The sequence below is a fragment of the Medicago sativa genome, chromosome 4, assembly GCF_051527215.1.
Source record: "Medicago sativa cultivar Bolivia chromosome 4, Bolivia_mono, whole genome shotgun sequence".
NCBI classification, from domain to species: domain Eukaryota; kingdom Viridiplantae; phylum Streptophyta; class Magnoliopsida; order Fabales; family Fabaceae; genus Medicago; species Medicago sativa.
The window spans coordinates 69,131,115-69,146,950 of NC_140752.1; the positions used below are offsets into that span (position 1 = coordinate 69,131,115).

At 35.5% G+C, this 15,836-nt stretch overlaps 4 protein-coding genes across 4 annotated transcripts; 2 read left to right on the forward strand and 2 right to left on the reverse strand.

Moving 5' to 3' along the window:
* Positions 1-9,077: 9,077 nt before the first annotated feature.
* Positions 9,078-9,776, reverse strand: LOC146931214 (auxin-induced protein 15A-like). Its single transcript, XM_085702702.1, has one exon. The coding sequence runs from the start codon at positions 9,495-9,497 to the stop codon at positions 9,219-9,221; it is 279 nt and encodes a 92-aa protein (XP_085558828.1). The 5' UTR covers positions 9,498-9,776; the 3' UTR covers positions 9,078-9,218.
* Positions 9,777-9,951: 175 nt separating this feature from the next.
* LOC146931215 (auxin-induced protein 15A-like) lies at positions 9,952-10,611 on the forward strand. Its single transcript, XM_085702704.1, has one exon. The coding sequence runs from the start codon at positions 10,192-10,194 to the stop codon at positions 10,456-10,458; it is 267 nt and encodes an 88-aa protein (XP_085558830.1). The 5' UTR covers positions 9,952-10,191; the 3' UTR covers positions 10,459-10,611.
* An 882-nt stretch (positions 10,612-11,493) lies between these two features.
* Positions 11,494-12,103, reverse strand: LOC146931216 (auxin-induced protein 15A-like). The gene has a single exon (XM_085702707.1). The coding sequence runs from the start codon at positions 11,999-12,001 to the stop codon at positions 11,738-11,740; it is 264 nt and encodes an 87-aa protein (XP_085558833.1). The 5' UTR covers positions 12,002-12,103; the 3' UTR covers positions 11,494-11,737.
* Positions 12,104-12,592: 489 nt separating this feature from the next.
* Positions 12,593-13,181, forward strand: LOC146931217 (auxin-induced protein 6B-like). The gene has a single exon (XM_085702703.1). It carries the CDS (start codon positions 12,761-12,763, stop codon positions 13,037-13,039), a length of 279 nt encoding a protein of 92 aa, XP_085558829.1. The 5' UTR covers positions 12,593-12,760; the 3' UTR covers positions 13,040-13,181.
* Positions 13,182-15,836: the final 2,655 nt, after the last annotated feature.

Sequence of the window (15,836 nt, forward strand, 5' to 3'; positions counted from 1 at the left end):
TCTCCTAGAACACCACAACAAAATGGGGTTGTAGAGAGAAAGAATAGAACTTTACAAGAAATGGCCAGAACCATGATTCATGAAAACAATTTACCAAAACATTTTTGGGCAGAAGCAGTGAATACAGCATGCTATGTTCAAAACAGGATCTATATTAGACCTATTTTGGAGAAAACAGCATATGAACTCTTTAAAGGAAGAAAACCCAATATCTCTTACTTTCATCAATTTGGATGTACATGTTACATTCTGAACAACAAGCTCTACCTAAAGAAATTTGATGCCAAGGCCCAAAGAGGAATCTTTTTAGGTTACTCTGAAAGGTCAAAGGCATACAGAGTGTATAATTCAGAAACACTCTGTGTTGAAGAATCTATGCACGTTAAATTTGATGACAAGGAGCTTGAAGATAAAACTTCAAAGCAAGGTGAAAGTTTTGCAGAAATACAGGTTCCTGAAGCTACTCCAGAACCTGATCAGATAGCTGAGTCTGAAGATAGTCCAGAAGCTGAACCCACATCAGAAGCGCAAGATGAAGCTGCTTCTGATGAAGCACAAGATGGCTCACATCAAGCAGATCCTCCCAGAAACACATTCAAACACAAGTCTTCACATCCTGAGGAGCTAATCATTTTAAACAAAGATAGTCCAAGAAGAACAAGATCACATTTCAGACAAGTGGAGTCAATGATCGGACTAATCTCAATGATTGAACCTACAACAGTTGATGAAGCACTTTCAGATGATGGATGGATCCTAGCTATGCAAGAAGAGTTGAATCAATTTCAAAGAAATGATGTGTGGGATCTGGTACCCAAACCTCAGCACAAGAACATTATTGGAACAAAAGGGTATTCAGAAACAAGCTGAATGAGCAAGGTGAAGTAACAAGAAACAAAGCCAGGCTTGTTGCACAAGGGTATAGTCAACAAGAAGGCATTGATTACACTGAAACGTTTGCTCCAGTTGCAAGATTGGAAGCAATCAGGTTACTTCTTTCCTATGTAGTTAATCATGGCATAATATTATATCAAATGGATGTCAAGAGTGCATTTCTAAATGGTGTCATAGAAGAAGAAGTGTATGTCAAGCAACCTCCTGGATTTGAGGATATTAAATATTCTGACCATGTTTTTAAACTGAAGAAATCACTATATGGCTTGAAACAAGCTCCCAGAGCTTGGTATGATAGACTAAGTAATTTCTTAATCAAGAATGATTTTAAAAGAGGACAGGTTGATACTACACTCTTCAGAAGGACCCTTGGGAAAGATATTCTTGTTGTGCAAATATATGTTGATGATATAATATTTGGTTCTACTAATGCATCTCTTTGCAAGGAATTTTCTGAGTTAATGCAGGATGAATTTGAAATGAGCATGATGGGAGAGCTGAACTTCTTCCTTGGCATTCAAATCAATCAATGCAAAGAAGGAGTCTATGTTCATCAATCAAAGTACACAAAGGAGCTTCTGACGAAGTTCAAACTTGAAGATTGTAAAGTGAACACTCCAATGCACCCTACGTGCACCTTAAGCAAAGAAGATGAAGGAGCTAAAGTAGATCAGAAGCTGTATAGAGGTATGATTGGTTCTTTGTTATACCTCACTGCATCCAGGCCAGATATTTTATTCAGTGTATGCTTGTGTGCAAGATTCCAATCAGATCCTAGAGAATCTCATATGACTGCTGTCAAGAGAATCTTCAGGTATTTGAAAGGAACAACTAATCTTGGACTCCTTTATAGGAAATCCTTAGATTATAAGCTAGTTGGATTCTGTGATGCTGATTATGCTGGTGATAGGATTGAAAGAAAGTCAACCAGTGGCAATTGTCAATTTCTGGGTGATAATCTTATATCCTGGGCTAGCAAAAGACTAACAACTATTGCTATGTCTACAGCAGAAGCAGAATACATTTCAGCTGCAAGTTGTTGTACACAACTACTTTGGATGAAACATCAGTTGGAAGACTATCAGATAACTGCTAACAGTATTCCCATTTATTGTGATAATACTGCTGCTATTTGTTTGTCTAAAAATCCAATTTTGCATTCAAGAGCTAAGCACATTGAAATCAAACACCATTTTATCAGAGATTATGTTCAAAAAGGAATTTTAGATATACAATTCATTGATACTGAAAATCAATGGGCTGATATATTTACTAAGCCTTTAACTGTTGAAAGATTTGATTTTATAAAGAAAAATTTGAACATGCATTACGTGTCTGATTAGATGTTTGCTTGCTCCTAAATAGGATTTTAGGTTCTGAAGTTAGTTCAGAAGCAGTAGTCCATTAGAAGCTCTTTATTGAGGTTCTGAGGAAAACTCGTTTCTGATGATGACGTCAGCATCTGAAGTCCAGAAGCTGGATTTATTGCTTTCGAATAGTTGAATTAGTGGAAACGTTGGGTGTTACTTTTTAAAAGTAACTTCTGGCCCACTAACTTGGTAGTTACTCTGTGAACTTCTTACGTGGCCTGTATGTGTTGGTGTATAACTAAAAGGGCAATGATGATTTAATAGCTTTGAAAGTACTTTTCACGCGCCCCCAATTTTGTCATTAATGTTATGTTTGTTTGTCTCTTTTGAATTGCAAACGTTTTACTTTTAACACTTTGTCAATTCACACACTACTCACTCACAACAAACACATTTTGCTCTCAAACCTCTTGTGAAGTAAGTGCAAAAACCTTAGAACCCTAAATTCTCTAAATCTTCTTCAATCATCATCAAATGGCATCATCAAGCTCGCTACAAGAAGTTTCAGTATCTACTTCACGGATGGTCCCTGAATATGACTACAAAGGAAGAAGCATGAAATTGGAAGAATGGGAACTACAAGTTCAGATAGAAAATCCAGTGGATTTCAATTCTCTGACTTTTCATAAGTGTTGGATCAGGAATTTCTATGAAGAGCAAGGACTCATGCATTACTTCAAAATGTTGAATGGACCAACATATGAAGCATTGGTCAGGCACTTCTGGGTTAGAGCAAAAATTTATAACAAAGCTGCATCCATAGCTGAAGAAAGTCATATGGTTCTGCTCTATCCAGAACTGGAAGGAAAATCAAGAGAAGAAATGGGTCTTGCGCCGTTTGTTGAAGATGAAATCAGATCAAGCATCTGCGGTATTCCAGTGAGAATTGCACAATGGCACATAGAGTCTGTTCTTAAGGCTGAAGCTTCTGGATATTACTCTGGAATTGATCTTTCAGGTGCTGCTGAAAAACGCATTTGGAAAAAGCAAGCTAACTTGGTGATATACAATTCTGAGAAGGAGAAGAAATATGCTGAATTGAGCATGGAAACTAAGATGCTTCTGAAGATTCAGAATGAGAACCTGTTTCCATGTGGTGACAGTGTGAAACCAAATTTAGCTCAGAAGGTCCTTCTCCAGCACTTCATCAAGAAGGAAAAAGTGAACGTGCCCAAATATATGTTCAAGTACCTCATAGAGTGTCTAAAACAGAGTCAGCTACTGGATAAACCCTTGGTTCCTTATGGAAGACTCTTATCAGAGATTTTCTATCAAGGAGGTGTCTTGGATTGTTTAAACAGAACTCAAGGCTACACAGATCAGCTGCTGGATACAAAGACTGGAGCATTCATAAATGCTCAAACTCTCAAGAATATGAAGCTGATCACCAAGGTCACCAAGCTTAAAACTGATCTAAGTGAATCTCTTGTTGTATCTGATCTTATGAGAGATTTTCCACCCATCTGCAAACAGGATCCTATTGAAGTGCAGATGAGGTACATCAAGGAACACTATGAGGCAACCAACAAGGTCATCAGGTTGGATGAAGTACCTGAAGAAATGTTTGGTGGTGCAGTGCCTCTAGCAAAAGGCAGAAGGACTAAAAGGAAAATAACTGCAGAAGAATATCTGGAGGTTGAAAGGACTGTTAAGAAGGCAAGAGTTGCTTCTGACAAGCTCAAGATTGGTGGATCATCAGTACCATCAATTGAAGAAGCTATTGAAGACATGGATTCCAGGATGATCATGGATGTTGGCATTACTCTTGATCAACCTGCAATACCAAAGAAGAAAAGGAAGCAAGCAGTAAGGAGGACCAAGAACTTTCCTCATGTTTCTAAGAAGACTGAAGCTGCTACTAATGTGTCAGAAGCTATTGGAAAAGCTATGGAAATTGCTTCTGAGCTTCAAGAGAGGGTAATAACAGAAGCATCACAACTTCTTAAAATTTCTGACGCTGCTAAAGATGATTGCTCAGAACCCTCTACTACAGGTAATATTTTCACACACTCAGAACCTGTAGTACATGAGATATCCAATGACTCTCCTTCACCTTCTTCAAAATCCTCATCATCATCTTCAGATTCTGATGATGATATACCCATAGCTCAACTTGTTAGAAAACCAGTAAAACGCCAGTCAACATCAACCAATACCAACACAAAGCCATCTCAGTCAAACACTTATGAACCAGTTGGTCATATAATCAATGAGAAGTTGACTGAATTGGCTGTGCAGAGAGATAGAGTCATCAATAATATCTTTCGCCTTAACCCTCAACCTCTTAACATTCAACCCCTCAACATGATTATACCAGAAAATGTTGAGACAACCTCACATAAAGCCTCTGAAATGACTTCAGAAGCAACCGCTTCTGATAACGTTGTTTCAGAAGACCCCCCACAACAAAAACCTTCATCAGACAAAGCCTTTTCACCCCCTCAATCCTCACCCCCTACAACTTCATCACCCCCACAACAACAACCAATTGTTCCTGAATTATCTGTTCCTGAACAAGTCACTCCTCAAAAGACCGTTCCTGAACATTCTGTTCCTGAACAACCAGTTACTAAACCCACTCCTGAACCTGAACCTGAAACTGCCGCTCCTGAACACATTGTTCCTGAGCTAACCTCTGAGGATGATCAAAATGATCATGCCTCTGATATGGTAGTTGACCCCACTCCTGACCAACCATCAACCAGCCAATCCGTAACTACAAATGACCAATCTTCACCAAACCTACCAATTATTCCGTTAGCCCCTCAACCCTCTAAACAACCTTCACCTCCCACCATATACCTGGATTCTCAAGTTCTAAAGGATGTGTGGGAAGATATTGCTTCTGAAGTTCTCAGACTGATAGCAAGTAGAAATGACCTGGGTCATACAATAAGCTATCAGAAGCAATGGAGAGGGATCAAGGAAAGGGTCGTCAACCTAATTTCAGCGCTGCATGATTCCTGTATTGAGGCTCAAGAGCAAGCCAAGCAGAAGCTGGAAGATTGGTTGAATGGCATAGAAGAGAATACTGGAGATGTTGAAATTCTTGGTACTTGGGTGAAGAATCCACTCAGTATCAGAGGCAGAGCACCTGATGAATTCCTGCCTAAGGAGCTGCATCTGAGTATTCCTTCTGAGATCCTATAGAAGTTTGATGCACCTAACCTGGCTCTAGCTCAGGAGAACAAAGTGCTCAAAGAAGAAAATGAGAGGTTGGAAATAGTGCTAATAGAGCAGAAGCTGAAGATATCAAAGTTGGAAGCTGAATGAGCAAATAAAGAGCAAAAGAAAATGAAGCTTAGATGATTCTGAAGGCAATACGCTCCTGAAAGTAAAAGCGCTCCTGAAGTCAAGCTGCTCCTGAAGAAATAGCGCTCCTGAAGTAAAGCTGCTCCTGAAGAATAGTGCTCCTGAAGACAAGAGGTCCAGAAGCCACATCATCAGAAGCTGCACCATCAGAAGCTGCAGAAGCTGCATCATCAGAAGCTGCCTCATCAGAAGTCATTTCACCAGAAGCTGAAGATCAACTGGATTTGCAAAAGACTCAAAGATTGAAGAATCTACATTGCAAAAGCTGTCTATTGGATTCGAAAACACAGCAGAAAATTAGTGGAACATTGCAACGGTCATCTCAAAGGTGTTTGAAGGCATGTGCTTGCAATTTGGACGAAAGCGTTGACATTGTACTTTGAACGAATTGTACAACCACGTTTTCCACTACTCTGTTTTGTGTCCACGCTACAAGACAAGAAAACAGCTCCAGAATACGGCTTCGCCTGCATAGATGTTCCTTTGGATAAGGAATGGATTTCAAATTGGTTCTTCATAGGACAACAACCAAATCAGGCAAAATATCATTGGTGAAAGATCAAGCTTCAACAACGACTCTTTGGTGCGCTGGCAATTTCACAACGTCTCTTTCACACCTCTATATAAAGGAGTGAAGACCTAGAGATCTGGTAATGCAAGAACGCTGAACGAAAGACTCACAACCTTTTTTCAAGTGCCAAACCTCTGCTGAAATTGTTCTGCATTCACTTAGAATTTCTGTGTCTTAAAGTCATATCTTAGAAATTCTTAAGTCCATTGAGTCTGTATCTGATTTGTATTGTGAGCACCTCTGATTGTATATCAAGTGTTCAACCTTAAACAATTTTCTGTGTAATTTTGTTTAGTTAGGAAGTCTCTTGCAATTGTGCTTGAGCAGGAAGTCTCTTGATTGTGTTCTTGAGCAAAGGAAGTCCCTAGCTTGTGTGCTTGAGCAAAGGAAGTCTCTTGCTTGTGTGCTTGAGCAATTGTAATCAGATATTACTCTTAGTGAAATCTCCTTGGAAGTGCAAGGGGGACTGGACTACTTCCGGATTGTGGAAGGAACCAGTATAATTGCTTTGTGTCGTTCTTCTTCTCTCTCTCCGTTTTATTCCGCTGCATTTAGATTCTGATTATCACTTCAGAAGCTGTCTCGCTTAGCCTCTGATCAGTGTGTTCAGTTTTTAGGAGAAACGAAGAATTTTTCTAAAACACAATTCAACCCCCCTTCTTGTGTTTTTCTCACCTTCACACAATTGTTCTTTGAATCATATTTGTTGTGAATTCGGTAACTTCAAATCTCACATCAATGAAATTTATATGTTTTGTAGCAAATATAATGACAACAAATAACCAAAATAACCACAAACAACAAGATCTAGATCTAATCAAGCAATCTGGCGTAAAACAAAATCACAATCGAACCAAAGAATAAACACGATAAAGAGAGTAGAGAAAAGAGAACATCACCAAATAATTTTTTACCCAATTCGGTCAAATAATGACCTACTATGGGGGAGAGAGATCTCTCCACTTCACTATCAATGAGTTATTTATAAAGAGATACAAAAGGTTACAAGAAATTAGTTTCAACAAGTTCTCCAAGAACAAACCTAATTTCTACATGTTTCTCAATCTCCTCCTATTAACAAGAGACTCAATGATTTCACTCACCAAGATGTTTCCCAATTGTTTTCCAACTCTAGAATCTAACCCCCAAAAGTAACCAACCGCATTTGATTTCGTAAGGATCTTCATTTTTGGTTTCTCAAGATTCACCCAAGTTGCTCGACTCTGCACTCATGCGTTTCTCAATCATAACCTCTGCCTAAAGACACCAACGCTTTCCCAAGAGCCCCCTCTTTTGGTTCTGTATGATTCACATTTGGACACTTTGAATCTAACCCCAAGACCCTGAACTCTTAACCTCTAAGTTCCCTAAAAGTTCTCTACTTTGATTTCTATGAGATTCACAAACTCACTCAACAAATGGTAAATTGCTTATATACTCTTCAGATCCAGGAAAAATTGTGCCACGATTTGTCTGAATCGTGCAATGATAAAGCTCGTACACATTACAGTACTACACCCTTATCCAAAATTCGCGCCACGATTTTTTTCCCACCGCGCCACGATTATTCTTCCAATAGCTTCCTTGCAGCCTAAGAAATCGCGCCACGATTCATAAATTGTGTCACGATTGTTCACTCCACCACAATCACAATTTTGAGTCATTCAACAATATTCTTTTTCCTTACTGTTTCATGTTAATTTTATGGTAGGTCCTTTCCCCGGTAGCTAATTGAATTAGCAAAACTGATTTTGTTAGCGAAATGTTCAGTTAGAGTAATAAAAGTAACAGATTATCTTATTTCAACAAGCTTAAAGAAATAATTATAAATTGTGACTTGTTTTTTATTTATAATTTTTAAAGAAACATAGTCGATATTCATAACCAGAAAATTTAGAGTGTGCTTGGAAATTGAGATTTCCACGGTGGAATCGTGTGGTATCCCTGAAGCTACACCATGGAGTGGCTAGTTGATGCAGAGTGGAGGCCACTAGACGTTAATGAACTAATTGAAGTTGATACAAGGCATGGCAATGGGGTGGGGTGGGGACGGGTTTTAGATTCCCCGTCCCCATACTCAATTCTCATATACTTACCCATTACCCTACCCATACCCAACGGGGATGAGAAATTGAACCTCATCCCCGACGGGTTTGGGTATCCCCGCCCCATCCCCGTCCCTGCATTGAATAATTTTTTAAAATAAAAAATAGAAGTTTTTTTGCAACCCCTAGAGAAATGTTGTAATGCATTATCCAACAATATGCTTACTTTAACATTTGTTAGACCGATTGATTTAGTTGATCCTTTCAATATCAATGTTAGTTTTTATATTTAACATTTGTTAGACCGATTGATTTAGTTGCTCCTTTCAATATCAATGTTAGTTTTTATAACATGACAATTATCAAACAAAATAACATGGCATATCAACACAAAGTAGTTTTCTGCATTTGGGACGGGTTTGGGTATGGGTTCGGGGTGGGTACCTATATACCCGTTACCCGTCCCATACCCGTGTTTTGAAATCGGGGAAAACCCAAACCCATACCCCAACCCAGTCAAAACGGGGAAAACCCGTCATATTGGGTTTGGTTCGGGTGGTTAACCACGGGTATGGGTTTTGTTGTCATGCCTATACAAAGCAAGAACAAAAATTTGATTGGGGTCATCAATTTTAGATGATGTCCCAAATAAACTTATGCATGGTGCATTTACTTATGCTTGGTACTTTTCTTTGGTTCTGAAAAATATATTTAACTCTGCACTGACTATTTATATCATTTTTACTGTAAAATTTATGAGGACATACAAGTCTACTTTTTTCCCTTAGGAAAGTAGATTGCTATGTTTTCATGATGTTTGAATTGCGAATAGCGCTCTAGTTGTAATTGATTAAGTATCTGAGCTCACTGTCAACACAAGAAAAATATATGAAAATTGTTTTTCTTTTAATTTAGATAACTATTTTTCTCTATTTCCCATGAAATGGTATCATCTTTACATGTTAAAAAATATTCCTATGGTACAAAATGTCTCTACTAATCTATCAGTATGCTACAGTGTCAGATTCATAGCTCATTCAAGCGAGAAGTTATGTGTCGAAAGACATCTTCAGTACAATGAATGGTGAGTCCACCCATGGGATGATCATATCCAAATTCTTCTTCCGCTTGATGTAGCAATTCTTGAAACAATGGTTGGTTTAAGTATGATATTGGGACAACAAACTGCTTCTGTTTCTCTCCAACATACACTGCAACATAACCCTTTGGAACTTCTGCTGATTTTAGTGCTGCTTGGCTAGCTGTGAATGATGCTCGTCGAATAACATTTAAACGGAAACCCATATTTGAGGGAGATGAACAAACTCAACAAAGCAAAGATCTCAAAAAATTTAGAAGAATGTAACTAATACTTGAGGATGCCAATGTTTTCTGTTGTGTTTGAAGCCAATTTGTAAGTATATTTATAGTTACTGAGATTCTTTGCAAAACTAATGCCAAGCTAAATTATTGTTTGAAAGAGTTAAAGGATAAGATGATATAGCATATGGGTTGTCTAAAGATTGTACACCACACTCTCAATTTCAACCTCATATTTGTTCATGCATTAAGTATCACTTCATAATTGTGTAAACATGTTTCAGGCATGTTATCTTCATTATCAAAGTGTTGATGTCCAGCGTGTATCGACCTAAAGAACGGATAGACTAATCTGCATTATTTCAAGGGGGTGCATTATCTACCATGAAATTAATTTGATGTTGACCCATGTGTAAGTCCTCCAAAACAATACCATGTGATCTTTCATATGGACTTGTCTCCCATAGTTTTCATGACTCTCATCCATCTCGTGGCTCTCCTACAAGTTGCCGACTGTGTGTTACATATCCTTTCATTCGTCTATATATACGAGCATTTAGGACCAACACAAAACCATTCACAACCAAAAGCATTTGAAATTCAGAAACTTGAGCTTTCTATTTACTAACAAGTCTTTCTTTTTAGACCAAACTTCTCTTTTAAACACAAACATACAACAATGGGTTTCCGTTTACCAAGTATCATCAGATCAAGGGCATCATCTTCAAAAGGTTTGGACGTGCCAAAAGGGTATCTAGCAGTGTACGTAGGAGAGAAAATGAAGCGGTTTGTGATCCCTATATCATATTTGAACCAAACCTCATTCCAAGAATTGTTGAGCCAAGCTGAGGAACAATTTGAATATGATCATCCAATGGGTGGTCTCACTATTCCTTGCAGAGAAGACATTTTCTTAGATATCGCTTCTCACTTGAAATTGAATTAGATCTTTGAAGATATCATCGGACTGACGTACATATGTGACCCATTTTTGTAGCAGTTTAGTTTCTCACCTTCAGAAGATTAATCTTTTGTTGTTATCATACTTGGTTGTAAAAATGTTCATCTCAATGAGAAATTTATTAACATTATTTTTCTATATTATTTCTCCATAAATATAAATCTGTAACTCAAAGCATCTATCGGCTATATGTCAGTTTAGAATCTTTAAACGATATAATGGAAGATTCAGTTATTCAAATATAAAATCAATCCTCCATTTTGCAAAAAAATAAATAAAGTTAAAAGTAACTATCATGATTTAACGATCATAGATTGTATATATTGCAAAAAATAATCGGCAGAGAAGCACATAATTATTGGATAAGAATTGATTTAGCAACAAGTCGCTTTGGCCGAGTGGTTAAGGTGTGTGCCTGCTAAGTACATGGGGAGGCGACGAATTGTATTTTTTTTAAGAACAAATTTGATTTTGTAAAAAAAAAATTCAGTTAAAAATAGTTAACTCTACATTTTAAAATCAAATTCTTTAATGATAAAACTCAAAAAAGAAAGACCAATTTCAATTTGTGAACCCATAATTTCTTTAATGAATTTTTTCTATCTATGCTCCATCCTTGAATGATTTACTCAATTATATCAATATCAATATATAAACATATTATATTCAATAATTTTGAATTCTTTTATTTTGCCTCAATTTTCTTGTAATTCTTATTTGTATGATTTTTCAATTTTAAACTTAATGAATGTAATTGTAATGATCCATATATATATATATATATATATATATATATATATATATATATATATATATATATATATATATATATATATATATATATATATATATATATATATATATATATATATATATATATATATATATATAGAGGATGTATACTATGAGAATGACCATCTTATATGAGAATGATGAGAATAATGTATCCTCTCGTTTTTTATTTGCTCCACTTTAATATATACTGACTTTTCAATTAGAGAAAGGCGCTACAAAGGAAAATAACTTTGAAGAGCATATGCAAAATAATCTATGACTTTGTAATATGATATCGGCAAATATATAACATATATTCATTGAACATTGGCCTAAAGCCCCAAAAAAAATTATAATCTTTGTCCATGACTATCTCCCTCAAATCCTTTTTCACTTGCAAAGGAGGAAGACTGAAATGGAAATGAGAAAAAAATTGTCTTTCGTACAAATTAAGTTAAATAATCTATGTCAGCTCCTTCTACCAAAGGGATCAACACCTACTCAAACGAGAAGTGATATCTAAGAAAATGTCTTCTCTGCAAGGAATAGTGAGACCACCCATTGGATGATCATATTCAAATTGTTCCTCAGCTTGGCTCAACAATTCTTGAAACGATGGTTGATTCAAGTATGATATTGGGATCACAAACCGTTTCATTTCCTCTCCAACATATACTGCTAGATATCCTTTCGGAACGTCAACACCTTTTGAAGATGATATCTTTCTGAGCATACCAGGTAAACGAAAACCCATTCTTGTATGTGTTGAAAAAATGAGATTGATATAAACAAAGAAAGACTCAAGTTTCTGGATTTCAAATGCTTTGGGATGTAAATGATTTTGTGTTGGTCCTAAATGCTTTCAGCAATGAATATATATAGATGAAAGGATAAGTAACAAACCGTCAGCAAATGTAATTATCAGTGAAGTAGGGCCATAAGATTTTAGCCATGTTCAGACAAGAGCATATGAAAGATCACATGGTTTTGTCTTAAGAATTTAGAGGACTTTCTCAATGATCAACGTCAAATTTTGTCGTAGATAGATAATGAAGGTCCCACCTTGTTAAGCAGAGGCCAACATATAATTAATGGAGTTGAAAGTATAACCACAAACATGAAGAACGGTGTATGATGATCTATAATTATACATTGCCTTATAATCAATAACAAACTAGACATCGACATTTTCATAATGAAGAAAACATGTCTAAAGCATGTTTCCAAAATTATCAAGTACCAATTAATGCATGAATAAATATGATGTTGCAATGTTAAGACAACATCACATGATTTCTTATCCTATGTTCTCTATTATGTTACCCTTTCAAACAATCATTTTTGCTTGGAATTGGGTTTCAATTTCAAGATAACCTCAATAACTATAAATATACTTCCTCATGTTTTCACAAACAACACAAATCCTACGCTTTCTCAAGTATTCAGTTACAGTCTTGATTAATTTGAGTCCTTTTCCCTGTTGAGTTTGTTCTTCCCTCAAACAAACACAAAAATGGGTTTCCATTTACACAATATTCTAAGAGCATCAGTAACTGCAAGACAAGCAACAACAAAATCTGTCGAAGTAAGAAAGGGATATGTTGCAGTGTATGTTGGAGAGGAACACAGACGGTTTGTAGTCCCCGTGTCATACTTAAACAAACCATCATTTCAGGATTTGATGAATCAAGCCGAGGAAGAGTTTGGATATGATCATCCAATGGGTGGCCTCACAATTCCTTGCACCGAAGATGTCTTCCAACACGTAACTTCTCGCTTTTATGGGGTGTAAACTTCAACTACAAGAGACTGACATAGTTTACAGACTAGAGACATTTTTGTAAAGTAGGCATGTTATGAAATTGTAAAGACTGGAAAGAAATGAACATTAGATTCAAAAATTTGTGGAGTATTTACTTATTGTTTAATGACAATGAATCCAACTACTAAAACATCTGTATTTTTGGTTTATTAGTTAAAATATTCACTCCTGCCTTCACTTAAGGACCTGCGAAATATGAGAAATGTTACTTGCGATATGTAAACACAGATTTGTATTCTGAGAACACATGGCTCCTAGCAACATAGCAAGGGCAGAGCAAAAGATAATTTTCGATCAAAAGCAATTAATATTTTTTGTTTTGGATTCGAAATCTTGATCATACATGATGCACCTTCCCTTCCTAGGCATATTTAGAAATCAGTGACTTAAGATGAATCAGTGTGGTTTGTCTATAATTCCATATTCTTAGATATTTTAATATACTTGCCAATTAAGATGACAAATTTTTACAAAATGTAACTAGCTAGAAGAAAGGATGCAAAATACAGAGGGATAATAACATCTTGTTCTACATCTTTTAATCGACTTAGCAAGATGAAAAGTTCTTGCACATTAGTTAGCAATTGGATGCATGTTAGTAATCTGCTAGGAGCTTAAATTCAATATTGGTATTATGGTACAATGTCTGCAGTCAAATCAATGGTTTTCTTTTTTATAATACTCCATTAGCAAAACTTAGTTGCTTCGTTGTGCACGCATGGTCATGACTAAATATCTCATCATATCTTAAACAAAGTCCATTTCTTGCAATTCTGCATATGTCAGTCTTCTAAACCCCCTTCCTTTGAATGAAGAAGTTTGCCTCCTGTGTTACTTTCTTTCCCCACTTAACTTCCACCCGTAGACTGTCTAGGGGTAGACATAGACTATGATTGTGTTGAATATGGCTCATAGTCACAGTTGAATGCAGTGTAAAATAATTGTATTACTAAATCGAGATTTTGAATGAGAACGATGAAGGATGAATTAGATCTGCTTATTTCATTTTGAATGAGATTCATCATTTTTGGGTGAATGCTTCTTTCTAAAATTTATGGAAGCTTCTTTCTAAAATTTGGGGAAAACTACTAAAGGAGATTAATCAAGTTAGTGAAATTTGATTTTATTAATTTTTTTTTTTTTGTTTTGTAATTTGATTTTGAAGATTTTTTTTTAATGATCTTGAGTTTTAATTTTTCTAGGCAAGATTATGAAAATGAGGATGATGGAGAAGATGAGGAGGGACAAAGAAGATCGAAGAATTACTATTTTTAAATTTAAATTTTCCAACTTCTCGTTTTTTGGTTGTGGTCCCTCTACGAATTTTGTTATTTGGTTTTGGTCAATCTTCTTGTGTGACTCATCATCCAGGTTGCCACGTTAGCGTTGTCAACCGCGGCACATCATCCTCTGTTAGCCACGTGTACATTTTGTAATAGAAACTAACGGAAGGGATGAAAAGCAAAACGATTACAACTTACAGGATTGGTTTTGAAAGAAAAAAAAAAGATACAGGGACAAAAAAAAATATGCCAAATTACATAGACAATTTGCATGCATGTATTGGATTAGAATTCTAAGGGGTATAAAAGACCTTTTAATTATGAAAAAGTCTTGTGTTATTCAATCAAAACTCTTTGCAGCTTAAAAAAAATCTTGTGGTATTCAATCAAGAATCTTTGTCATTTTAAAAAAGTTTTGAGGTATTCAATCAAGACTTTTTATCACTTAAAAAAAATCTTATGGTATTCAAAATCATTCAAATTTTGAAGGATTGTTGAATAAATTGGATTTTGATGGATTTTGTGGGATTTTACAGTGAAATTTTAGCATAAAAAGTCTTTCATGAAAACATAAGATTTGAGTCTGTATTAAGAATATTATGATGATATAGAATGTGGTGTAGCAATTTCTTTTTAATGAGTCCATAAAATCATTTCAAATCCTTTAAAATCTTATAAATCCATAAAATCATTTCAAATCCTTTAAAATCTTATGATGTAAATTCGTTAAAATCAAATTGTAAATCCTGATAGTATAGTCATTAAAATCCTACAAAATCTTTTAAATTTCTCTAGACTTTTTTGAATTAAAATTGTCTTTTAAAATCTGCATCCAATACACCCGATAAATCCAACTAAATAAAAGATCCCAAGCTTCACCAAAAAAAAAATAATAAAAGATCCCAATAGCCCCCGCTAGCTGGCAATATATGCAACAAGGAAAATGCCAAACACGCACTCACGGGGGACAGATGTCATGTTTTTATAAGTTTGACTTTTAAATCCACCCAACCAATATGCTGAAAAATATATCTCATTAATTTTACATATCACTTTTAAAAATTTCAATCCTGAAAAAAACATTTGTCTAATTATATGTAAGTGAGGTTTAATCTTAATATTTTAATCAAATCATACTTTTTTTAAAAAAAAAATATTAAAAATACTTGACATTAAACCTCCTTCTCTTCCTTTTATTCATATTTTTCAGCTTTTTTCAATCTCACCTTTTAAATATATCTAATATTTCATTAATGTTTATGACCCAATACAGGTTCGAAGATTCTTTTTGTAGAGAAGATTCAGCTCTTGGAACACCATGTTGATATATGGGATTCCATGATCTTAAATTAACTATAACATTCAAGTCACATGAGACATGTATAAATCCTTGAGCTGTGTAAATTAAGGACCTACCACCGATCTCATTAAGTCATGTTTTATGTATTAATAATAGGAAAATGCTATTTATCTAGAAAAATAGC

Bases quoted from the DNA above. Each gene is read 5' to 3' on its own strand.
- LOC146931215 (XM_085702704.1), top strand. From the start codon at position 10,192: ATGGGTTTCCGTTTACCAAGTATCATCAGATCAAGGGCATCATCTTCA.
- LOC146931214 (XM_085702702.1), bottom strand. From the start codon at position 9,497: ATGGGTTTCCGTTTAAATGTTATTCGACGAGCATCATTCACAGCTAGC.
- LOC146931217 (XM_085702703.1), top strand. From the start codon at position 12,761: ATGGGTTTCCATTTACACAATATTCTAAGAGCATCAGTAACTGCAAGA.
- LOC146931216 (XM_085702707.1), bottom strand. From the start codon at position 12,001: ATGGGTTTTCGTTTACCTGGTATGCTCAGAAAGATATCATCTTCAAAA.